The sequence below is a fragment of the Elephas maximus genome, chromosome 5 (assembly GCF_024166365.1).
Source record: "Elephas maximus indicus isolate mEleMax1 chromosome 5, mEleMax1 primary haplotype, whole genome shotgun sequence".
NCBI classification, from domain to species: domain Eukaryota; kingdom Metazoa; phylum Chordata; class Mammalia; order Proboscidea; family Elephantidae; genus Elephas; species Elephas maximus.
The window spans coordinates 40487826-40513523 of record NC_064823.1 but is presented as its reverse complement, the minus strand read 5'-3'; the positions used below and the strand labels follow the sequence as shown (position 1 = coordinate 40513523).

Below are 25698 nucleotides of genomic sequence, written 5' to 3'. Positions count from 1 at the left end.
ATTTTTGTAGACTTCCACAGATAGAAAAGAGAGAAGGAAATACTGCAAATAGTTCTCTGACTACAAAGGCTGAATATTATTTAGTGCACTGAGAAAATATATAAAGATAGTTTTGAAATTCTTAGAACAACAAAAATCTAGACTATATGAACATTATTGGTTTTCTCCTGCCGTTTCTATATCCTGCCACTTTCTCCCAGAGTATTATTGCACAATAGGGAACCCAGTACAAAAGCAGTTTAAAAAGTTGTAGGGACAATAAATCCTTTAGTTTTATTTGGTTTGCTTTTCTGAATATTTCCAAAATCTCCACACTCTCAGAACAAAGCAGAGGTTTACATACATGCCTTTCAGAATACCGGTAGCACACGATTGACGGCGTATTGGAGTTACTATGAACTGCACTTAAGGGCCATTTATTTGTTTTATTTATTTTTTGTACATCTTATTGTTCGTGATATGTACTACATACAATGTCGCAGCATGTAATTTGCTGATGTTATCATTCTCAGATGTAGTTTTCAACCCCCAAAGACAAAAAGATCAGATTTATAAAGATACCAATAATAAAAGGGCAAAATAATGAAAACTAAAAAAAAAAGAGAGAGAGAGATTGGATTTACATAAGAACTGGCTGACTATGGAGTAGTCATCAGAATGGAACCCCATCACAAGTCAGGGACTACCGGTATTTACTAACATTTCTTTTAATGTCCACATTTTAAAGTTTATCCTATAATTCAGCCTAGTAAATATTTGTTGAAAAGTAATTATGTACTGAGTCAACAAATACTTGTCGACTGAGTGAATGCATAAATGAATGAATGCCTAATAGCCCAGAGACACTTTTAGGGGGTAGGTAAAGTGAACCGATTCTACCGAGGGTGATCCAAATGAGAACAGTAGCATGGTTGGTGCTTGTGAGCTGTGAAACCCTGGTGCCCAGGGGAGGGTAATGCGAACACCAGTCTGTGCATCCCGTGAATTTCTGCAGGAGAATTCTCAAATCAGCCTAGAAGCAACGTGGAAACAACAAGGAATAGAGAAGAAACAAGCCTGTTGTTTTATTGATTTTTATTTTTTATTGAATTATGTTTGGTTGTTTTGGAGATTTATTTTCCTCATCTTCCTTTTTGAAAGTCCTCCTTTTTCTCCCTTCTTCTTTCTTCTCTTGCCCCTCTTTCTCCTTCTCTTCGTTCCCATTCTACCTACTGTATACTTCCCCATGGTGTACCAGTCATTGCACAAATTCGTCATTATCAACTAACAAACATTAGATGTGGGATGCTGAACACTTTGCATCTTAAAACTACTCCTGACACCTGCAGCCGTTTTCAGCTCTTGGAAAAAGTTAATCTAGATCTTAGTTTTAGAACTGAGTGAACCTTAGTACACAGTTGCTGAGATAAAATAAAAGATCAAGAATAGGGCACAGGGAATAGAAAAACAAGCTACTTGACCAGGATCACAAAGAACATTGACAATATGGATTTAGAACTCATGGGTAGCCAAGTCAAATACAATGGTTATCTCCTTTTTCAATTCTAACTAAACACTGTAAGTTTTGAAATGCTTGGATTGGCCATTGGCATTTAGAGCTTTTACGTGCTTGATCGTAGGGACCCTCTGGCAGCCTGGCAAGACCATGGCTCAAATCCTTCCTGTTCCCAACGTAATACAGGCCGATTTCCAGATTCTGCTTCCTCTGTCGTGAACCCACATTGCCATGTTTGTTGGCTTGTGATTTTGCTGAACCAATGGGGTTCGTTCTAATCAGCTGATAGGAGCCAAGGGACAGTCAAATAGTAACACTGTAGTGTTAATTATTAACAACCTAAATTATTTCTGGAGCTGCTCCTACTTCTCAAGTAGGCCAACAGCATCACAACCAGTAGCCTCTGTGGGATATGTAATATGTTAGATTCCTAGAGCCTTACAGAAAAGATTTAAACTGAAGCTCCATGTGAAAAGGGGGGTCATATGCTGGATATTCAGTCTTGTACTAGAGCATTTGCTATGGTAAGGAATCAGTAAAGAAGTCTCTCACCTATTCAAGAGCAGGTCCTCACCTCCAGCAACTTTCTTTCTAGTTCTTCCTGGAATTTGAAATGAATATATTTTATCTCAACAATCCTGGCATTCTGTGCCCATTAATCCTTCCCATTCTGGATTCCTTGTCTTCTTTCTTCTCCTTATTCATTTATTCATTCTTCCAATTCATTTATTATTCAATAATTTATTAAGTGACAAATATGGAGTAGATACTGAACATGGGAGTCATGGCACAGGATGACAATATACATTGTCAAAAGCTATAGTGGGGGTGGGGCAGCATTTGTCAGAGACCTACAGTGAATGGCTGTGCATTCGCTCCACTACTGGCTGAGACCTAATAAGTGGAAACTGACCAGAGGTAGCCTTTTCAAATTACTTATCTCTATTACAGATTCATTTAACATAAGATTATCCAATATAAACTATTTAATCTAGGTGGGTGCCTGTGACAGTTCATTGGATCCTTTCTCTCTCCAGTGTCTGTCTAGACCATTGCTGTGGATTAGATCAGGAAAGAGCTTTCAAGATCCAGAGCCTCCTACCAGAGACTCAACCTTCCAGTGTCAGTGATGGGAAGATAGCAAGCACCACTGCAACGGGCACAGGTTCCATCGAGCTTTGAAAGCTCAGGGCCTTTATATTTAGTAAACCCTGATATGTCAGTTCTAGATGTGTTTAGTGTCCATCCTGGTTTGGCTAACCCCACTCACCTGGCTGTATGTTTTACCCATATTGCATTAAAAAAAAAAACAAACAGTTGTCTTAGAGTCCATCCCAACTCAGGGAGACCCCATTTGTGGGAGAGTAGAACTGCGATCAATAAGGTCTTCAATGGCTGATTTTTTGGAAGTAGATCTCCAAGACTTTCAAGGTGTTTCTGAGTGGACTAGAACTGCTAGACTTTCAGTCAGCAGCTGAGTGTGTTATCTGTTTACACCACCCGGGGACTCCTATATTACATTGCTGTTGTTGTTAGCTGCCATCGAGGTGGCCTGACTCATAGCCACACCACTCACAACAGAACAAAAAGCTTTCCCAGTCCTATACTATGCCCATGATAGATTTCAGATTAGACCATTGTGATCCATAGTGTTTTTACTGGCTGATTTTTTTTTTGGAAGTAGATTGCCAGGCCTTTCTTCCTAGTCCATCTTAGTCTGGAAGCTCCACTGAAACTTGTTCAGCATCATAGCAACACACAAGTCTCCACAGACAGATGGGTGGTGACTGTGTATGAGCTGCACTGGCTAGGAATCCAAAGCCAGTCTCCTGCGTGGAAGGTGAGAATTCTACAACTAAACCACCACTATGCCCGACGTTATACTACCATTGTCATCAAGTGGATTCTGACTCCTAGGGACCCTACAGGACAGAGCAGAACTGCCCCATAGGATTTCCAAGGCTGTAAATCTTTATGAAAGCAGACTGCCACATCTTTCTCCCGAAGAGCGGCTGGTGGGTTTGAGCCACCAAACTTTTGGTTAGCAGCTGAGCACTTAATCACTGCATCACTATGCAACCCTGAAACGCTGATTCTTACAAGATGTGATGCCCTTCCCCAGATGCAGGTAGTTCTTATGAATTGATAATAGTAAGATCCTGTGGCTTGATCTGGGCCTTAGACTCAAAATTTATACACACACACACACTCTACATACATGAATTTAAGGTATCTTATTTTTTCCATGTAAAATCCATTTAAGTAATGAATCCCTTATGGGAAAATTTCAGGCAGAGTGAGAGGATTTTTTTTTATAGCAGGTGACCATTCTCAGCTCCCTTAAGTGCACTCTAACCCAAAGGTCTACTATTTTCTCTGTTTAGTCTAACCCAAACACTGGGCCTTGTGATAAGATTGGTATCTTTTTAGACTAGGTTAAGTTTAAGAGATTTCATGTATGTCTCCTTATCTAAGAATTTTTTTTATATATAAAGCTTCCAGTTTAACATAATTCTATGTACATTCTCCCAAATACTTTTTATTTTTCAGTTATTGTGTTGAGGTCAATTTGATCCATATTTTTTGCCTCCACTTATGAGAAACACATGAAAATATTTGACCTATTGAATGCTTAGTGAGATGTCAGGTGATCTTTTCAATAAAAAGGGGGTTTCAAGGGCTAAAACTCAGGAAGTTTATTAGCCAAATTTTAACATACTATGATCTCAAAAAATTCAAGCTTGCTTCAGAATATAAAATTAAGAAATATAAGATGGAGTTATAATCCAGAAAAGCATACTCCTCTTTCCTTAATTCTTTTTTCTCTTACCATCATTTTATGGAAAACAACAGAAATGTTACAGAGCAAAATGGACCCTTTTGCTTTTAAAGTTTTTTTTTTTTTTTACTCTGTGTTTTTGTTTGTTTAGTTTGTAATGTGAAACAGTTTAAACCAGGATTTCTTAGCGTATGTTCCATGGAAGTCCCTCAAAAAGTTCCTGTTACGGATTGAACTGTGTTCCCAAAAAACATGTGTTGTAAACCCTAACTGTTATACCTGTGATTATAATCTCATTTGAGAACGGGTTTTCTTTGTTATGTTAAGAAGCCATATCAGTGTAGGGTATGTTTTAAGCCAATCACCCTTGAGACTTAAGAAAAAGCAGATTAGGAAAGCAAAGCAGCAGAGATGGGGGAAGACAGCTGCCAAGCCACACCGAGATCACCAAGGACTTGAGACACAAAGACCTTGCCCGGAGCCAATAGGGAAAAGCCTTCCCCTAGAGCCTTGAATTCAGACTTCTAGTCTCCTAAACTGTGAGAAAATAAATTTCTGTTTGTTAAAGCCACTCATTTGTGGTATTTCCATTATAGCAGCTCCAGATAACCAAGACAATACCTCACCAAAAAAAGCTCTCTTGTCAACTAAATATGGAAATTACTTGGTAGCATACCCTTTCTGGGATATTTACAATGTGTGTGACCATATGGAAGCTCTGAAACATTAGAAGGTAGTGAAGGAACGTATTTAGCTATATCTAATCCAGCAGTGGAGCCCTGGCAGTACAGCGGTTAAGACCTATGGCTGCTAATCAAAAGGTCAGCAATTTGTTCCTTGGAAACCCTCTGGGACAGTTCTGCTCTGTCCTATAGGGTCGCTATGCGCCGGAATCGACTGACGGCAATATTTTTTGTTTTTGTTTTTTAACCCAGCATTTCCTGCTCTGCAAATATATCTATTAATATCCATGAATTGCACTTTGGGGAAGGTTAAGTTTTTCATAGTGACTTAATCCTTGAATATTTCTCCTCTTCAGAGAACGGAAACACTGTGCTTTAGTAGTTAGATACATGGGCTTTAGACTCACACAACCTGGGTTCAAGCCCTAATTCTTCTCTTTTACAGTTGTATGACTTCGAGAGAATGACTTAACCTCTCTAAAACTCAGTTTCTGTGTCTCTAAAATGGGTATTATAATGGTATAATCTCACAGGTTTGTTTAGAAAACTTAAATGATAACTTAATAAAAGTACTTAGCACAGTGCCTGGCATATAGAAAGCTCTCAACATTTTTATAACTATTATCCTATTGTTATTATTAGAAAGGGCTTGTGTGTCTATATTTCAGCTAATGATAAACATGGAGGTCATTATTGTGATTTCCCCCAGACTTTGTCATTTGGAAGCAATAATTTTATACTGATAAGGAACCTCCTAATAGGTCAACTTTCATCCCTAGAAACTGCTCCAAACCTAAGCTACCACATCTGAATCTAAAGAAATCAAACTCACCTGGAGACAAACTGCAGACAAGTAGAGAACTTTTCTTTTCTCTCTTCCCTTTCAACTCTTTTCCATTCTCTCTCCCTCTTTTCTCTTCTTATGCTTCCCAGTTCCACTACTGCTTTGGCTAATGTCTTCCTGTTCCCCTTCTCTCCTTACCTGAGTATTAAAGGAATTTACTTATGGTTCCCTGGCTATGCTTTACTAGCCCCAACTCAACAAATATTTACTGCCTAAGTGGTCCTCAGATTTATGTTTGAGTCTTAGCACCCAACTCCAGGATAGGACTTTAGCAAAAGGTGGAATCTGAATGTTTACGTAATATGAGGAAAAAGAATGAAAAGAAAACACTTGGCTTCTTTGGCATGCTGCCTGGTAATACAGCTGAAATTTCAAGAAGCCCCTTGGTTAAGAGAGGGATTGCAAGCACAGCAGGAAGAATTCACAGACCTAGTAAGTAGCAAAGGTTGAGTATTTCTAGCATAAGCACACCTCTTTCCCAAACGCTGTTTCCCTGAAAGCTGCTGACAGAGCTTTGGCAAGGGATCATCCTCCCGTCCGCTGATAACTAAGCCCTGTTTTATATTTAACTCGCTCCAGTGCAGGGAGGAGTAAGGGTGAGGATGCGTTGTTTATAAGGGGAACTGTAACAATATTCTCGTCAATCCGCTTCCTCCAGCTCAGCTCCTCTTATGGGATCCCTTTCCCACCCCCCTTGTTTTCACATTCAGTCTTGAGTGGGTGGTGGGAACGTGAAGGCAGAGGAAAGAAAGCCAGAAGCCGGAGAGAGGTGTGGGAAAAGGGAAAACAGCCAGCCAGACCAGGGAATTCCTTCCAATTTAAAAAGGAAGTCGACCGTTAGTTAAATTTACTTTTAAGTGTAACATTTGACTTGGGAAACAAAAATGAACTTTGCGGAGAGAGAAGACTCTAAGAGATATTGCATCAAAGCCAAACATGTGGCTATTATCTGTGCGGTGGTGGTGGCTGTAGGATTAATAGTGGGACTATCCGTGGGCTTGACCAGATCCGGAGACTCCAGCCGAGACAACGGGCAGGGCACGACTCCGGCTCCCTCCCACAGTCCCCCCAGTGCTGGACCTTCAGATCTGCCTCCACAGGACCAAGGGGTCTGCCCTGCCAGTGAAGACGAAAGTGGACAGTGGAAAGATTTCAGGTTGCCGGATTTCATCAGCCCAGTGCACTATGATCTGGAGATAAAGCCCGTGCTGGAGGAGGACACGTACACGGGCAGCGTGAGCATCTCCATCAACGTGAGCGCGCCCACCAGCCACCTGTGGCTGCACCTCCGGGAGACGAGAATCACCCAGCTCCCAGTGTTGAAGAAGCCCACCGGGGAGCAGGTGCAAGTCAGGAGGTGTTTCGAGTATACAAAGCAGGAGTATGTGGTGGTGGAGGCCGAAGAAGAGCTTCCACCCAGCAGTGGCGATGGTACCTACCTCCTGACCATGGAGTTCGCCGGCTGGCTGAACGGCTCCCTCGTGGGGTTTTACAGAACAACGTACACGGAGAATGGAATAACCAAGTAAATATGACTTTTGGCTTTACTTCTCCTAAACTCAGTTATATCTGCTCTCCATTTCTTTCCCTTTCCTTTTCACTCTCCAACTTTTAATTAGTTCGTTGGCCTGATCTTTATCTACACTTGGTTTCAATTCTGCCTATTCATCTGGGAAGCAAAAAATTCTTGCCTTATTGTATTTGCAAATCCACCATAGAGTTTGGAAGAACTGCCTTATCTGTACTGAGTCACAAATTAGTGTCTTTTATTCCAACTGGAGAAATAATAATATACTGCATCCTAATCTTAATATTTGCATAAACTGCCTCCGATTTTAAAAATGTATACATGCGTGATCAATTTCACTAGTAATATTCTTGGGCTATATGGCAAGGATTTGAAACTGAACTTTTAAATGATATTGCAGTAAATTTAAGCAAAAAGTTGATAAACATCAATTATTATTGTCCGTTTTATTGGAAAAGAGAGACATTGAGTGATTACATGAAATCAAAGGAATTTTCTTGGATCTTTATCTAGGAAGGAAAGCAGGACTGTGTCTTCTGTTTTATAGCCAGTACCCTGCTTTACGCATGGGCTTTCAGTAATACTCATTGATTACACAAGTCAGGAGTGGCAGCACCATGAATAAATCTCTAAGCTTTTGCAATATGAAAGATATATTAAGTAATTAAGTACATAAAATATTTTTCCTGACCGTAGTCCTCTAAGCAGAGATGAGAATTGAGAGATGTGTGTGTACATGTATATATAATATTAAAAGCATAAACTCTCATTGAACTCAAAAACCCATCACACTCTGGGTGTAGACTGCATCAGGGATGAGCGCTATACCTGAGTTGTGCCTGGACTTGAAACTGCTTTGACCTTTGCCCACTAGATCCTGAACAGCTGATGGTTGAGAAAGCTAGTGTCAGAGTTCAGAAAAAGGAGCCTGGGACAAGCCCACTGAATATCCTTTTTATATGCTGTTTTAAACATCTTACAGAGAAAAGAAACCCTTTTTTTTTTTTTTTCAGTTGGGAGTTCTATTTTGGCTCTCTTTTTGTTTTCTCAGTTGACAATAATCAGAAGAGATGAGGTAAAAATTTTATTTCTTCACAAAGGTATTAAATTTTTAAGAAACCTTTTTATTGTACTTCAGATGAAGGTTTACAGAACAAATTAGTTTCTCATTGAACAGTTAGTACACATACTGTTTTATGACATCGGTTAACAGCCCCACAACATGTCAACACGCTCCCTTCTCAACCGTGGGTTCCCTATTACCAGCTTTCCTGTTCCCTCCTGCCTTCTAGTCCTTGCCCCTGGGCTGGTTTGCCCTTTTAGTCCCGTTTTGTTTTATGGGCCTGTCCAATCTTCGGCTGAAAGATGAACCTCGGAAGTGACTTCATTACTGAGCTGAAAGGGTGTCCAGAGGCCTTATCAGGGCTTCTCCAGTCTCTGTCAGGTTAGCAAGTCTGGTCTTTCTTTTTGAGTTAGAATTTTGTTCTACATCTTTCTCCAGCTCTGTCTGGGACCCTCAATTGTGACCCCTGTCAGAGCAGTCACTGGTGGTAGCCAGGCACCATCTAGTTGTACCGGACTCAGTCTGGTGGAGGCTGTGGTAGATGCGGTCCACTTGTCCTTTGGACTAATCTCTCCCTTGTATCTTTAGTTTTCTTCGTTCTTCGTTGTGGAGCAAAGAAAACCTTTTGATCAATTCTCTTCCTGTTGATTGTCAAAGAGACTTCTGGATTAAAGGAAGCGTTTAAATATCCCTATGTTACTGTGTGGTGCACTAGTAAATTGAGTAGCAATGATAGTCGAAGAAAATATTTGGAGGGGTGGTACTCATATAGATGCTTTAGCTTAATGTCACTAGCAATAAAACAATTATTTTTATTGCTTAAGTATTTTTTCTGTTTATAAAAACTATAAATGTTAAAAGTATAGGAAATTTTTAAAAAGAAAAATCATAAGAACCTATAAATAATTTCACCACGCAGTGGTAACCACTGTTACTATGTTAACGTATATTCTAATATTTTTCAAAGAAATCAGTTTGTAATTGTATCTATATAGCTACATATATACCTTTTATTGTTTTTTGTTTGTTTTTTGAGTCCCTGGATGGTACAAATGATTAACGTGCTCAGCTGGTAACCAAAGGCCTAAACAGAGGCACCTTGGAAGAAAGGCCTGACATTCTACTTCCAAAGAAAGTCTATGGAGCATAGTTATACTCTGACACTTATGGGGTCACCATGAGTTGCAGTTAACTCTATGGCAACTGTTTCTCTTTATGCGTGTTATAAGCATTTTTCCTCATTCTGAAATATTTTCAAGAGCTTGATTTTGAAGACTGTGCAATATTCCGTTGTATGGATGCATTGTTATTTTCTAAAACCAGTTTCCTAAAGTTGGACATTTGAATGACTTTCAGTATTTTATTACTATAAACAATTCACAAAAGCATATAGATGTAAGGACATCTTTATATGTGTATCTATTTCCTTAGGTTAAGATTAAAACCAAAAAAAACCAAACCTGTTGCCATTGAGTCGATTCCAACTCATAGCAACCCTATAGGACAAAGTTGAGCTGCCCCATAGAGTTTCCAAGGAGCACCTGGCAGATTTGAACTGCTGACCCTTTGGTTAGCAGCTGTAGATAGAGTCTTAAAAATAGAATTTCAGAGTCAAACAAAGGTATGCATATATCAAGAGACTTGTAACATTTATTTTGTTTATTATATAAATAATATATTTAATTGCAGAAAACATGAAAAACAGAAAATTATATGAAAAGAGAAAATTCATCCACAAATCTATCACCCACATATAGCCATTGTTACATTCAGTCAGGTGCTCCTCTAATATTTTTTCCAGACACCAGTAAGCATGGCATTACTATGTACCATTCTTTTTTTGCTGTATCCTTAACACCCTTACAGTGTCATTTGATGTTCTTCTAAAACTGAGGTAATGGATATCTCCATTATATGACTCTAATGTAATTTGTTCAACTTTTCCTTTAAATTTGGGCACCGCTTTATCACTTATAAGTGCCTTTAAGAATGCAATGAACGACCTTAGATATAACTATTTATAAACATCTAATATTCCTACAGGAGAATTCCTTGGAAATTGGCCAAAATCACATATATATTCATAGATATAGAGTATATGAATATATAACATATATTCATACAAATAAAAAAAAGTGTCCCAAATTACATTTCCACCAAAACAAATTAAAGGGCCTCTTTCTCTGAACTATACTAACATTTCCACCAAAACAAATCAAAGGGCCTGTTTCTCTGAACTATACTAACAGGTAAATGCTTTTTTTGAAGTGTTTGCCAATTTGGTAGAGGAAAAGGCCTAATATCTGAAGAATATTCACCTTAAGGACAGTCTACATAAAATTCATTCATATAAAGTGAAAATGAGTCAAAACTTTAAAAGTATTATTTTAAAACTGCTTGTTAGGTTGTGAAGACAATAAAAATTTCATCTGAAAAAAAAATCAAAATACTTTATAAAAATTTTACACCTTATCCTGTTAAACCCGTTTCTTTCTAGTTAATTTCGACTCATAGCAACTATACAGACCAAGTAGAACTGGCCCAAGGCTGTAATCTTGATGGAAGCAGACTGCCACATCCTCCTCTCACAGAGCAGCTGGTGGGTTCAAACCACTGACCTTTCGTTAGCAGCGGAGCACTTAACCACCGTGCCACCGGGGCTCCTTTTACACTCTGTAACCAAACCAAACCAAACCTGTTGCCGCCGAGTCGGTTCCGACTCAAAGTCACCTTAAAGGACAGAGTAGAACTGCCTCGTAGAGTTTCCAAGGAGCGCCTGCTGGATTCAAACTGCCAACCTTTTGGTTAGCTTATAGGAAGGTCAAAAACATGAAACAAGATTTCATTAATAAATTTGTTACATACTTTGTAATGTTACAGACGTATTATATACTAACATACATATTCAGTCTGACTCTGGTTTATTTTACTGTACCAGCTAATTGTACCATAAAATATATACCTGAGAACTGACGTTCTTTAACTCAGCTGCCTCAAGTGTTGGTCAGAAAATCCTAAATAACAGAAAGATTGTCAAAGAAGGCAGTGCTCGGTGTGGTTCTGGTTGAGGACTGGTATTCCCGAGTGCCTTTGTTTTCACTGGTAGCGGTAGAGGCTGTCACGATACGTAAGACACTGCCAGCTTCTTAGTGCACATGGGATTCAGCATTTCCTTCTTAGCATCTGCATTGTTCTTGCACAGGTTTTCCTAAAGTATGTTCCACAGAGCTCTAATGCACGAGGTCTTAATAGGTATCAAAACAAAAACCTATTGCTGTTGAGTCGATTCTAACTCATAGCGACCCTATAAGACAGAATAGAATGGCCCCATAGAGTTTCTAAGGGTGTAATCTTTACAGAAGCAGACTACCACATCTTTCTCCCACAGAGTGAGCAGCTGGTGGGTTCGAACTGCCAACCTTTCGTTTAGCAGTCACGCTTTTAACCACTGGACCAAAAAAAGGAGAGGGGATTCTGTGGCCAAGTTACTGTATGGAATAATACTAAATACAAACGCTTTTTTTTTTTTAAATGGTGAGACTTTTCAGAAACTTTAATTTCATAGTGTCCATTATTAATTTCTAAGAGACTTATAGTATGCAGTGTTTCCCAACCTTACATGTCTATGGTGTCTATGGCATCTCGGCTGGGTCTCTGATAGTAGGCCTGTGTTTCTCTTTTACTGCCTAGCACACAGTGGACACTCAAATGTTACTGAGTGAATAAATGGAAACAGTTCCATATAGGGTGTCACATGACTAGGATCATGTCGTTGCTACAGCCCTTTCCCAAATGAACCCAACATCCACCAATGACATCTCTACCTTCCCACTCAGTCAGGGCAGAAAATTCCCCTCCGTTCCTTTTCTCCCTACCCCTGTGGATAGGAAGAGGGGGTTGGTAAAATCTTTTTGTGACTTGAAAATGTAGTCTTCATACTTGAAATACTGAGAATCATTGGAATTGATAGGAAGTACAACAAGAATTTAAAGGACGCAGAGATCATTTCTGTTTCGGGTATTGAGAGTATTCTTCATAGCATTGTTAGGATTTCAGCTGAATTTGGATATTATAGTAGGATTTCAATAGGCAGAGGCAAGAAAAAAAGTAAAAACAGTCAAAAAGCAAAGACCTCCAAGTCATAAAAGCATAGTGAGGATGAGAAAATTTGTTTGTGGGAGATGTTGCCATCACCTGTCAGTCAGTTGGTCATAGTGTGGTGGCTTGCATGTTGCTCTGATGCTGGTTTCAAATACCAGCAGGGTCACTCATGGTAAACAGGTTTCAAAGGAGCTTCCAGACTAAGACTAGGAAGAAAGGCCTAGCAATCTACTTCTAAAAATGAGCTAATGAAAACCTTATGGGTCACAACAGAACATTGTTTGATATAGTGCTGGGATATGAGCCCAAATATACCGGTGATCTTTTTTGGGTTCATATTCCAGCACTATACCAATGATCATCAAGCCCTGGTGACACAGTGGTTAAGAGCTTGGCTGCTAAACAAAAGGTCAGCGGTTCGAATCCACCAGCCGCTCCTTGGAAACCATTTGGGGCAGTTCTACTCTGTCCTATAGGGTCGCTATGAGTCGACTCAATACCACACATGTGGTTTTTGGTTGTTTTTTGTTGTTGTTGTTGTTGTTATACCAATGATCACGAAGATAGCTCAGGACCAGACAGTGTTTTCTTCTGTTCTACATAAGGTCGCTATGAGTCAAAGCTGATTCAATGGCAACTGACAAAACAACAGTAAGGCAAAGTTTATATGAAGAGGATAGCTAGAGAGAAGTCTGGCAAATCTATAGGAAAGAAAACGAAGGATAGCTACAACAGGAATTATGAAGGAAAAATTAACAGGTCTTTGTGTCTGTCTGGAAACACTGGTGGCACCATGGTTAAGAGCTATGGCTGCTAACCAAAAGGTCGGCAGTTCGAATTCACCAGGTGCTCCTTGGAAACCCTATGGAGCAGTTCTACTCTGTCCTATAGGGTCGATATGAGTCAGAATTGACTTGACAGCAATGGGTTTTGCTGTCTATTTGGATGTGGGTGATGAAGGACAGAGCTAAGTGAACACCTGGATGTATGAGAGATTATTGTGACCGCCCAGGAAACAGAAGATGAGGACCAGATAGGTCAGTGGGTGAGGACAGAGAGTGGAGGACACAATGCAAAAACAGTTTGGAGGCAAAATAGTCAGAATTTGCCGACTGACTACAGAGAAAAGTATTAAAGTTATGGGTGTATGATGCCTCAGATAATCTGTTCTGAGTGAGTCTACATTTTTTATTAAATTGGAAATACAAGATAAGGAGCAGATTTGAAAGGAAAGGTCATGAGCTTGACCTTCCCTGACATTTTGAATGGTACGTGCTTCTAGGACATCTAGGAAGAGGTATCTAACATGCATTTGGATAAATAAATCTGATATGCAAGGTTACAGCTTGTGATAAAGACTTAGGAGTTGAGTAGTAGAAACATGTCGAAAAAGAAACCAGTGAGATGGTCTTGGTTGTATGTGTGTATGTGTGTGTTGTATCCTCACATGCTTGAACATGAATACTCAAGCATGTGTAGTTTTGATCTTAAAAATTTTAGTTTTCAGCATATGTCAGTTTACCCCTGACATCTTTAGATTGATATGATGAGCTCTCAATATATCCATTATCAACAAAGAAGAGAGTTTCTTGTCTCCTTGTTGCAGTAGCCTTAGTAATTTCCTTTATGTTGGGAGCAAGGAAAAAAAAAAATTTACTTGACATTATGTAAAGCCTTAAACATCTTCTACATAGAAGAAAAGCAAGTGGAAAATAAAGTTGAGGAATTTTTCTGGTTCATTCAGTCCACTATAAAAATATTTTGGGGTCTGAATAATCTAGATGAGTTGTCTCGCAGTGTCCAGCTACCCTATGTAATTCTAGACCCCTCTACATAGTCTGCAAAGACTTCACAATTGTGGCTGCCTCTACTGTGTCTGAAGCCCTTAGTATAAAGTTTTCATTTAGGCCTTGCTGTTTATTTTGCGGGCTTACATTATTAAATTGCTGAACATAGCATGAGATTCTTCGGTGGAAACAGTGTGCCAGATGATTTATGAGATAATCAAGTTGTTTTTTGCTGTTTAAGTTGATTCCAAATGAGCCGAGCTGTGATTTGCGTCATCACCTCCCCTCCCTTCAGCCTCCTCTAAAGTCACCTTGTTCTGATGCACTCAGAGAAGTCAGAGGCACGTCCTTCCTTAATAAGCTACATAGATTTTTTTTTTTTTTAATGTGCTGGGTCTAGTAAGTGACTTATTAACATAGGGTAGAGAGGCCCCTGTGGAAAAGTGATTTAACTCAGCGCATTTGCCTAGCGTGATAATTATTCAGGACATACCCCAGAATCTCTGCTGAACACATTGTGCTATTAGCCAGGCTTTTTCCATTAATTTGCAGCACAATTAATCTGATTTAAAAAAGGAGTTTAAATTGCTGAATAAAACATTCCTGAAGAAGTTGTGATCTAAAATTGTTTTGTATTGTTATCTCATATACCTTGTCTTCAAATTTGCATGTATTTAGAAATGCTTATCAAACCAAACCAAACCCAGTGCCGTCAAGTCGATTCCGACTCACAGCGACCGTATAGGACAGAGTAGAACTGCCCTCTAGAGTTTCCAAGGAGTGCCTGGCACATTCGAACTGCCGACCCTTTGGTTAGCAGCTGTAGCACTTAACCACTATGCCACCAGAGTTTCCCTTAGAAATGCTTAGTGACTATAAATGTAATCTAGCATATAATATATAAATAGGAGGAGTTCCTGGGCAGTGCAAATGATTGTTGGTTCAAGTCCAACCAGAAGTGCCTTAGAAGAGAGGCCTGGAGATCTACTTCTGAAAAATCATCCATTGAAAACCCATGGAACCCAGCTCTGCTTTGACATACATGGGGTCACTGCGAGCGGGAAGCAGCTTCACAGCTCATTTTGGTGGCGGTAGTAGCAAACGGGGTTCTCGAGTTATTCAGGAGTTTATGAGAAACATACCTGATCACCGTTTTTAAAAATGGGTATATGCCTATTGTATTTGCAATAAAAACCAAGCAGCTTTGTTCCGGGATAGGTATTCTAGTCGAATGAATTTTAAAGTCTTTAGAGTGTGAAAAGTGCTATATTAAAAGTATAGTTAACCTTCAAAATTAAAGAAAATAGAATAAAGTGTATCTTAGTCCTATTATATAACTTTTAAGGGAGTTTAAATTCTGTTACTAAATGTGATTCCCTCCCCCACCCCTGCCCCCACCACCATACTCCTGTGAAGAGCCTAGGCATGTTCTGGCAACCACAGTTTACGGATGAAAAGCGGGAGGTTTAGTGATTTGGTCAAGATCACACTTAAGGGACAGGTGTAGGATTAGAACACAGGATTTTTTACTCTTAGAAGAGAGTTCTCCCCATAAAATCATACTGAGTCTGCCCTTTCAAAAAGAAAGAAAGAAAAAAAAACCCAGATTTTATAACCCTTCTAGTTGCTGAAAGTCACTGTACCTACACCAGCGTAAGTTCAGATCACATAACTGAGTTGGACTTGCTGTGATTAACATTTGTGGAGAACCAAACATACCACACCTCCAACACTATGCCATTTGCAAAGGCAAGCTCAAAAAAAAAAAAAAATTATTTAAAAAAAATTTTTTGGACACTCTAATTTAGGAAGGCAGTCTTTGCCTAGAATCGAGCAGAACTTCCTCTCAAGAGAGAAGATGAGGAAAGGATTGGAATTTTTTCTCTCTTCCTGATGCTTTAGCATAGAACAGACAGTGGAACAAAATATTTGAAAACCTACGCAATTTCCACTCCCTCCTCGCCCTCACCTCCCACGCACATAGGCACACACACAACTCATATTCACAAATTAGTTAGCTGGCTTATTTCTGAGGTGTGACTAAATTGAAACATTCTTGCTGCGAGTGATTTTCCTCTGCCTCTGGAAGAAATAAGAAGCCAGAAGAATTCAGAAGAAAAAGGCAGCTGACTAAACATGGGATTGGAGCTTGGTGGAGCTTATTATAAAACCTTAATATCCTGGGGCAGTGTATAGGTTTCTTGATATTCTGATACATTTGCAATTCACCACAATCTGCAAGGCATTAGAAACTTCAATTGACTATTAAGTTGTTAACGTCACAAAACTAATGAAAAACTATTCCACTGAAGAATAAATTCTTGGATAAGGCCTTTTTTTTTTTTTTTTTGGCAACTTGTAATTTTGAAATGATTTCAAACTTAAAGAAAATTTGCAGAGGATACTACAAAGACCCGTATTCACCAATTGTTTGGATTTTATCTCATTTCCTTTCTATCTCTATCCTTGTCTCTCTCTCTCTCTACCTTTAGAGAATAAGTTGAGATGTCACGTCTTTTTACTTCTTAATAGTCACTGTATATTTTTTAAGAACAGGGTCATTCTCTAACATAACTGCAGTTGTTGTTGGTAGCTGCCACAGGGTTATCATTGGCTGATTTTTGGAAGTAATCACCAGGCCTTTCTTCCTAGTCTGTGTTAGCCTGGAAGCTCCACTTAAACCTGTTCAGCGTGATAGCAACACCCAAGCCCCCACCGAGAGACAGGTGGTGGCTGTGCTTGAGGTGCATTGGCCAGAGGTTGAGCCTAGGTCTTCCGTGTGGGAGGTGGGAATTCTATCACTGAACCACTGCTGGCCCCTCATAGCCACAGTACAGTTATCAAAATCAGGAAGCTGAACATTGGTATAATACGATTATTTATTCCACAGTCCATTATCAAATTTCATCAATTAACCAATGATGTCCTTTTTAGCCTTTTTTCCCCAGTCAGCATCCCTTCCAGAATCATGTATTTAGTTGTCACACCTTTTCAGATGCCTTTAAACTGGAACAGTCCCTTAGCCTTTCTCCACCTTGGCATTTTTGAAGAGTGCAGGCCAGTTATTTTGAGACTGTCCCTCAATTTTAGTTTGTCTGACTTTCCTCTTGATTTAAAAATGTAAGTTAAGCATTTTTGCCCAGGATATCACAAAAGTGATATTATATCTTTCTTGGGAAATCATATGAGGAGATACATCATGCTAGCTTGTACTATTATTAGTGATGTTAGCTTTTATCACTTGATTAAGGTGGTATCCAACAGGTTTCTTTGCTGTAAATTTACAATATTTTTTTCCTTTTTAAATAATTTTCAGAGAGATTCTTTGAAACTACATAAATACCTTTCCTCATCAAATTTTCACCCACTTGTTTTGGCATCCACTGTAGATTTTCCAAATCCATCCTTCCTTCTAAAATGATTAGTAGATGTGTATAGTAAGGAAGATAATGACCTTCTCTCCCATTTATTTATTCATTCTTTTATATATATATATATATAAAGTCAGGAGGCATGAATTCTTATTTATTCAATGGTTAATCTCATTATTTATTTTGATGTTCAAATTCTCCCAGGTATGGCCAGTGATAATTCCCTCAGACTGGTTCCTGTGTCCTTTTGACCTATTCCTATGAATTTTTTTTTTAACACTTCTTTAATTTTGTGCAGAGTAAGGTGTTCCAGGATCATCTTGTACTTTCTCTGCCCCAGCCCTAGAATCAGCCCCTTCTCTAAGGAGCCCCGATTCCTTTTAGTGGAGACCAGTATTTAGAAATCAACATCTGGGGAGGCAGGGCCAAGATGGTGGAATAGCCAGATGCTTCTGGTGATTCCTCTTACAACAAAGAGAGAAAAACAAGTGAAATGATTATATTTATGACAAGCTAGCAGCCCTGAACATCAAAGGCAAAGTTAGAAAATGGACTGAGCAGCAGGGGGATGGAGAGATGATTCAGAAGTGGAGAGGAGTTGCTGGACCTAAATCACCAGGATTCCTCAGGCACCATTCCCAGGAGCAGCTGAGGTGGGCTGGTACTAGTGTTTGGCCGCAATTTCCTCAGGGAGAAGCAGCCAGCTGCATAGCCTACTCACACCTCTGGAACCAGAGAAGAACGGCACTCTCAGCAAAAGCTAAGCACGTGCATATAATATACTGCACCCCCCACCCCAAAGCCGGCTTCAGTGGCTGTTGATTTCCCTGGGCCTGAGGTAGGCCCTGCTGGGTGCCGGGAACCATTCTCCCAGCCTTGGAAAAAAAAGGAGAAGGAATAAATTCACAATTGGGGGAAAAGATAAATTACCAGCTCCACTACCCTGGGGAGCTCCAGACAGAAGCAGCTCCTGTCCAGGCATACATGGTCCATGGACTTTGTATAACTTTCCCCACTGCAAGGACCTATATGGACCTATTTCAGGAGAATAGGCTTTTGTTGGCAGAATGCAACACTGAGAGGTGGGTGTTTGATATTTGACACTGCTTTGCCTATTAAACAGGGTCCTCAACTACCCACATGAGGGGCCTAAGGCTTGGTGGCTCCACTCAGGTCACCTAGCCACCCATGACAGGGGTCCAAGGATAACTGGTACCTCCCAGCCCTTACAACCAAAAGGACTGGGTGCCCATAGTCTGTCTGCAGAACCCGCCCACCTGTACACTCTAGGGAAGAGGTACACACTTTCCTCAGAGGCACGTGGGGGATAAGTCTCAGCCATATGTCTTGTTCAAAGCATGACAACTTGCCACAACCAGATACCAGTATGTACACCAATCACCTCTGCCCCTCTAAGATTGTAGGATAGAGTCTGTACCACACACTTCATGATCAGCTACCTGGACACCTGAGCTGAATCCATATAAGAAAAGTGAAAGGACTCCTAGACTGATATACCTGATAACAGCTTCAAAGGCAAAAATAATCAAGCTAGCTCACTCAAGCAACCCATTTGGGCATATCAAAACAAAACAAAGCAAAAAGCTAGGATACAGTAAGCAAACATAAAATAAACAAATATAATAGCTTTTAGATGGCTCGGAGACAACAGTCAATATCAAATCACATAAAGAAACAGACCAAGATTGTTTCAACAAGCTCTCAAAACAAAGAATGAGGGGATCTTCTAGATGAAAGTGCATTCCTGGAATTACCGGATGCAGAATACAAAAGATTAATATACAGAACCCTTCAAGACATCAGGAAGGAGATCAGGTAGTATACAGAACAAGCCAAGGAACACACTGATAAAACAGTTGAAGAAATTAAAAAGGTTATTCAAGAACATAATGAAAAATGTAATAAGCTGCAAGAATCCATAGACAGACAACAATCATAAATTCAGAAGATTAACAATAAGATTACAGAAGTAGATAACTCAGTAGAAAGTCAGAGGAGCAGAATTGAGCAAGGGCAAGGCAGAATCGGTGAGCTTGAACATAAAACACTTGGCACCAATATATTTGAAGAAAAATCAGATAATAAAAAAATGAAGAAACCTTAAGAATCATGTGGGACTCTATCAACAGAAATAACCTACGAGCAATTGGAGTACCAGAACAGGGAGAGATAACAGAAAATACAGAGAGAATTGTTGAAGATTTGTTTGCAGAAAACTTCCCTGGTATTGTGAACGATGAAAAGATATCCAAGATTCTCATCGAACTCCACATAAGGTAGATTTTAAAAGAAAGTCACCAAGACTTACTATAATTAAACTTGCCACAACCAAAAATAAAGAGAGAATTTTAAGAGCAGCTAGGGATAAACGAAAAGTCACCCACAAAGGAGAGTCAATAAGAATAAGCTCAGACTACTTGGCAGAAACCATGCCAGCAAGGAGGCAATGTGATGACTCATATAAAGCATTGAAGGAAAAAAATATCCACCCAAGAATCATATATCCAGCAAAACTGTCCCTCAAATATGAGGATGAAATTAGGATATTTGCAGATAAACAGAAGTTTAGGGAATTCATACAAAACTAAACCAAAACTACAAGAAACACTAAAGGGAGTTCTTTGGATAGAAAATCAATAATATCAGGTACCAACTAGAACACTTGACAGAGCAATCAGATGTCAGCCCAGAAAGGGAAATCACAAAAATAAATCAAGATAAAAAAACACCCTAAACACTGAAATAGTGATGTTATTATGTAAAAGAGGACAACATTAAAACAATAACGAGGGACTAAGAAGAGCAGTCACAGATCTTTCATGTGCAGAGAAAGGCAGGGCAATATAAAGAAATAAAGGTTAGGTTTAAACTTAGAAAAATAGGGGTGAATATTAAGGTAACCACAAAGGATACTAACTATCCTACACATCAAAATAAAATACAAGAAATAAAAAGAGACTCAGCAGAAAAAAAATCAACAACAACGAATAATAGGAAAAGACAATATATGAAGATAAACTATTCAGCACAAAAAATTAAGTGGGCGAAAGAAACTGTCAACAACACACAAAAAAAAAAGACATCAAGAGACCAGAAAAACTAGTTGGTGCCCGGCCACAATCGATGATTGCCCTGAGCGGGAGCACAACAGAGAACCCCTGAGGGAGCAGGAGATCAGTGGGATGCAAACCCCAAATTCTCATAAAAAGACCATACTTAATGGTCTGACTGAGACTAGAGGAATCCCGGCGGTCATGGTCCCCAAACCTTCTGTTGGCACAGGACAGGAACCATCCCCGAAGACAACTCATCAGACATGGAAGGGACTGGACAGTGGGTAGGAGAGAGATGCTGATGAAGAGCAAGCTAATTATATCAGGTGGACACTTGAGACTGTGTTGGCATCTCCTGTCTGGAGTGGGGATGGGAGGATAGAGAGAGTTGGAAGCTGGCAAAAATGTCACGAAAGGAGAGACTGGAAGGGCTGACTCATTGGGGGAGAGCAAGTGGGTGTACAGAGTAAGATGTATATAAACTTATATGTGACAGTCTGACTTGATTTGTAAACGTTCACTTGAAGCTCAATAAAAGTTAATAATAAGAAAAAAAGACATCAAAATGACAGCACTAAACTCATACCTATCCATAATTATGCTGAATGTTAGTGGACTAAATGCACCGATTAAGAAAGTGGCAGAATGGATAAAAAAAACACAATCCATCTATATGCTGCCTACAAGAGACACACCTTAGACTTAGAGACACAAACAAACTAAAACTAGAAGGATGGAAAAAATATATATCAAGCAAACTACAGTCAAAAAAGAGCAGGAATGGCAATATTAATTTCTGACAAAATAGACTTTAAAGTTAAATCCACTACAAAGGATAAGGAAGGACACTATATAATGATTAAAGGGACAATATACCAGGAGGATATAACCATATTAAATATTGATGCACCCAATGACAGGGCTGCAAGATACATAAAACAAAGTCTAACAGCATTAAAAAGTGAGGCAGACAGCTCCATAATTATAGTAGGACACTCCAACACACCACTTTAGGTGAAGAACAGGGCATCCAGAAAGAAGCTCAATAAAGACACAGAAGATCTAAATGCCACAATCAATCAACTTGACCTCATAGACATATACAGAACACTCCACCCAACACCAGCCAAGTACACTTTCTTTTTTAGTGCACATGGAACATTCTCTAGAATAGACAACATATTAGGTCATAAAGCAACCCTTAGCAGAATCCAAAACATTGAAATATTACAAAGCATCTTCTCTGACCATAAGGCCATAAAAGTAGAAATCAATAACAGAAAAAGGGAAAAGAAATCAGACACTTGGAAACTGAACAATACCCTGCTCAAAAAAGACTGGATTATAGAAGATATTAAGGATGGAATAAAGAAATTCGTAGAAACCAATGAGAATGAAAACACTTCCTTTCAGAACCTCTGGGACACAGCGAAAGCAGTGCCCAGAGGTCAAGTTATATCAATAAATGCACACATCCAAAAAGAAGAAAGGGCCAAAATCAAAGAATATCCCTACAGCATGAACAAATAGAAAGAGAATAACAAAAGAAACCCTCAGGCACCAGAAGAATGCAAAGAATAAAAATCAGAGCACAATTAAATGAAATAGAAAACAGAAAAACAATTGAAACAATTAACAAGACCAAAAGCAGGTTCTTTGAAAAAATTAACAAAATTGATGAACCGTTGGCCAAACTGACAAAAGCAAAACAGGAGAGGAAACAAATAACCTGAATAAGAAATGAGATGGGTGATATTACAACAGACCCAACAGAAGTTAAAAAGAATCATGTCAGGTTACTACAAAAAATTGTACTTTAACAAATTTGAAAACCTTGAAGAAATGGATGAATTCCTAGAAACATACTACCTATATAAACTAACACAAACAGAGGTAGAACAACTAAATAGACCCATAAAGAAAGAAGAGATTGAAAAGGTAATGAAAAAGCTCGCAACAATAAAAAAAACCCTGGCCTGGACAGCTTCACTGCACAGTTTTACCAAACTTTCAGAGAAGAATTAAAATCACCCCTACTAAAGGTATCTCAGAGCATAGAAAAGAATGGAATACTCCCTAACACGTTCTATGAAGCCAGCATATCCCTGATACCAAAACCAGGTAAAGACACCACAAAAAAGAAAATTACACAGCTATATCCCTCAAGAACGTAGATGCCAAAATCCTCAACAAAATTCTAGCCAGTAGAATTCAACAGCATATCAAAAAAATAATTCACCATGACCAAGTGGGATTCATACCAGGTATGTAGGGATGGTTCAACATTGAAAAACAATGTAACCCATCATATAAATAAAACAAAAGACAAGAACCACATGATTTTATCCGTTGATGCAAAAAAGACATTTGAAAAAGTTCAACACCCATTCATGATAAGAACTCTCAGCAAAATAAGAATAGAAGGAAAATTCCTCAACATAATAAAGGGCATTTATACAAAGCCAACAGCCAACATCATCTTAAATGGAGAGAGTCTGAAAGCATTCCCCATGAGATCAGGAACCAGACAAGGATGCCTTTTATCACCACTCTTAGTCAACATTGTGCTGGAGGTCCTAGCCGGAGCAATTAGGCTAGGTAAAGAAATAAAGGGCATGTAGATTGGCAAGGAAGAAGTTAAAGTATCTCTATTGCAGATGACATGATCTTATACACAGAAAACCCTAAAGAATCCTCAAGAAAACTACTGAAACTAATAGAAGAGTTCAGCATAGTATCGGGAAACAAGAAAAACATACAAAAATCGAAGAGGAGATCACCAAATCAATACCATTTACAGTAGCCCCAAAGAAGATAAAATACTTAGGAATAAATCTTACCAGAAATGTAAAAGACCTATACAAAGAAAACTATAATACACTACTGCAAGAAACCAAAAGAGACCTACATAAGTGGAAAAACATACCTTGCTCATGGATGTCTATTCTACCAAAAGCAATCTATAGATACAATGCAATTCCAATTCAAATTCCAACGACATTTTTTAATGAGATGGAGAAAAAAATCACCAACTTCATATGGAAGGGAAGGAGGCACCAGATAAGTAAAGTATTACTGAAAAAGATGAACAAAGTGGGAAGCCTCACTCTACCTGATTTTAGAACCTATTATACCACAACAGTAGTCAAAACAGCCTGGTACTGGTACAACAACAGATACATAGGTCTATGGAACAGAATTGAGAATCTAGACATAAATCCATCCACATATGAGCAGCTGATATTTGACAAAGGCCCAAAGCCAGTTAAATGGGGAAAAGACAGTCTTTTTAACAAATGGTGCTGGCATAACTGGATATCCATTTGCAAAAAAAATGAAACAAGACCCATATCTCACACCATGCACAAAAATGGACTCAAAAGGGATGACAGACCTAAATATAAAATCTAAAATGATATAGATCATGGAAGAAAAAATAGAGACAACACTAGAAGCCCTAATACATGGAATAAACAGTATACAAAACATTACCAACAATGCAGAAGAGAAACTAGGAAACTGGGGGCTCCTAAAAAATCAAACACCTATGCTTATCCAATGATTTCACCAAAAGAGTAAAAAGATTCCCTACAGACTGGGAAAAAGTTTTTAGCTATGACATCTCCCATCAGCACCTGATCTCTAAAATCTACACGATACTGCGAAAACTCAACTACAAAAAGCAAACAACCCAATTTAAAAATGGGCTAAAGATATGAACAGGCACTTCACCAAAGAAGACATTCAGGTAGCTAACAGGTACATGAGGAAATGAATGCAAATCAAAACTACAATGAGATACCATCTCACTCCAACAAGGCTGGCATTAATCCAAAAAATATAAAATAATAAATGTTGCAGAGGTTGTGGAGAGTCTGGAACACTTATACACTGCTAGTCAGAATGTACAATGGTTCAACCACTTTGGAAATTGATTTGGCGCTTCCTTAGAAAGCTTTTTTTTTTTTTCTAGAAAGCTAGAACTAGAACTACTATACAATAGAGCAGTCCCGCTCCTTGGAATATATCCTACAGAAATAAGAGCTTTACAGGAACAGATATATGCACACCCATGTTCATTGCAGCTCTGTTTACAATAGCAAAAAGATGGAAGCAACCAAGGTGCCCATCAATGGATGAATGGATCAATAAATTATGGTATATTCACACAATGGAATACTATGCATCGATAAAGAACAGTGAGGAATCTGTGAAACATTTCATAACATGGAGGAATCTGGAAGGCATTATGCTGAGTGAAATTAGTCAGTTGCAAAAGGACAAATATTGTATAAGACCACTATCATAAGAACTCGAGAAATAGTTTAAATAGAGAAGAAAATATTCTTTGATGGTTACAAGAGGGGGAAGAGAGGGTGGGAGGGAGAGCGGTATTCACTAATTAAATTGTAGATAAGAATTATTTTAGGTGAAGGGAAAGACAACACACAATACAGGTGAGGTCAGCAGAACTGGGCTAACCCAAAAGCAAAGAAGTTTCCTGAGTAAACTGAATGCTTTGAAGGCCAGCATAGCAGGGGTGGGGGTTTGGGGACCATGGTTTCAGGGGACATCTAGGTCAATTGGCATAATAAAATCTATTAAGAAAACATTGTACATCCCACTTTGGAGAGTGGTGTCTGGGGTCTTAAATGCTAGCAAGCAGCCATCTAAGATGCATCAGTGGTCTCAACACACCTAGAGCAAAGGAGAATGAAGAACACCAAGGACACAAGGTAATTATGAGCCCAAGAGACAGAAAGGGCCTCATGAACCAGAGACTATATCAGCCTGAGACCAGAAGAACTAGATGGTGCCCGGCTACAACCGATGACTGCTCTGACAGGGAGCACAACAGAGAACCCCTGAGGGAGCAGGAGAGTAGTGGGATGCAGACCCCAAATTGTCATAAAAAGACCAGACTTAATGGTCTGACTGAGATTAGAAGGACCCAGAGGTCATGGCCCCCGGAC

General features: G+C 39.1%; 1 protein-coding gene across 1 annotated transcript in view; it reads left to right on the top strand.

Moving 5' to 3' along the window:
- The first annotated feature begins 6275 nt into the window (after positions 1 to 6275).
- Positions 6276 to 25698, top strand: part of ENPEP (glutamyl aminopeptidase) — a 125436-nt gene continuing 106013 nt past the window's right edge. Inside the window, exon 1 of the mRNA XM_049885523.1 lies at positions 6276 to 7326. Within this exon, the coding sequence (XP_049741480.1) occupies positions 6686 to 7326 (641 nt within the window). The 5' untranslated portion in view covers positions 6276 to 6685. The remainder of the gene's footprint in view (positions 7327 to 25698) is intronic.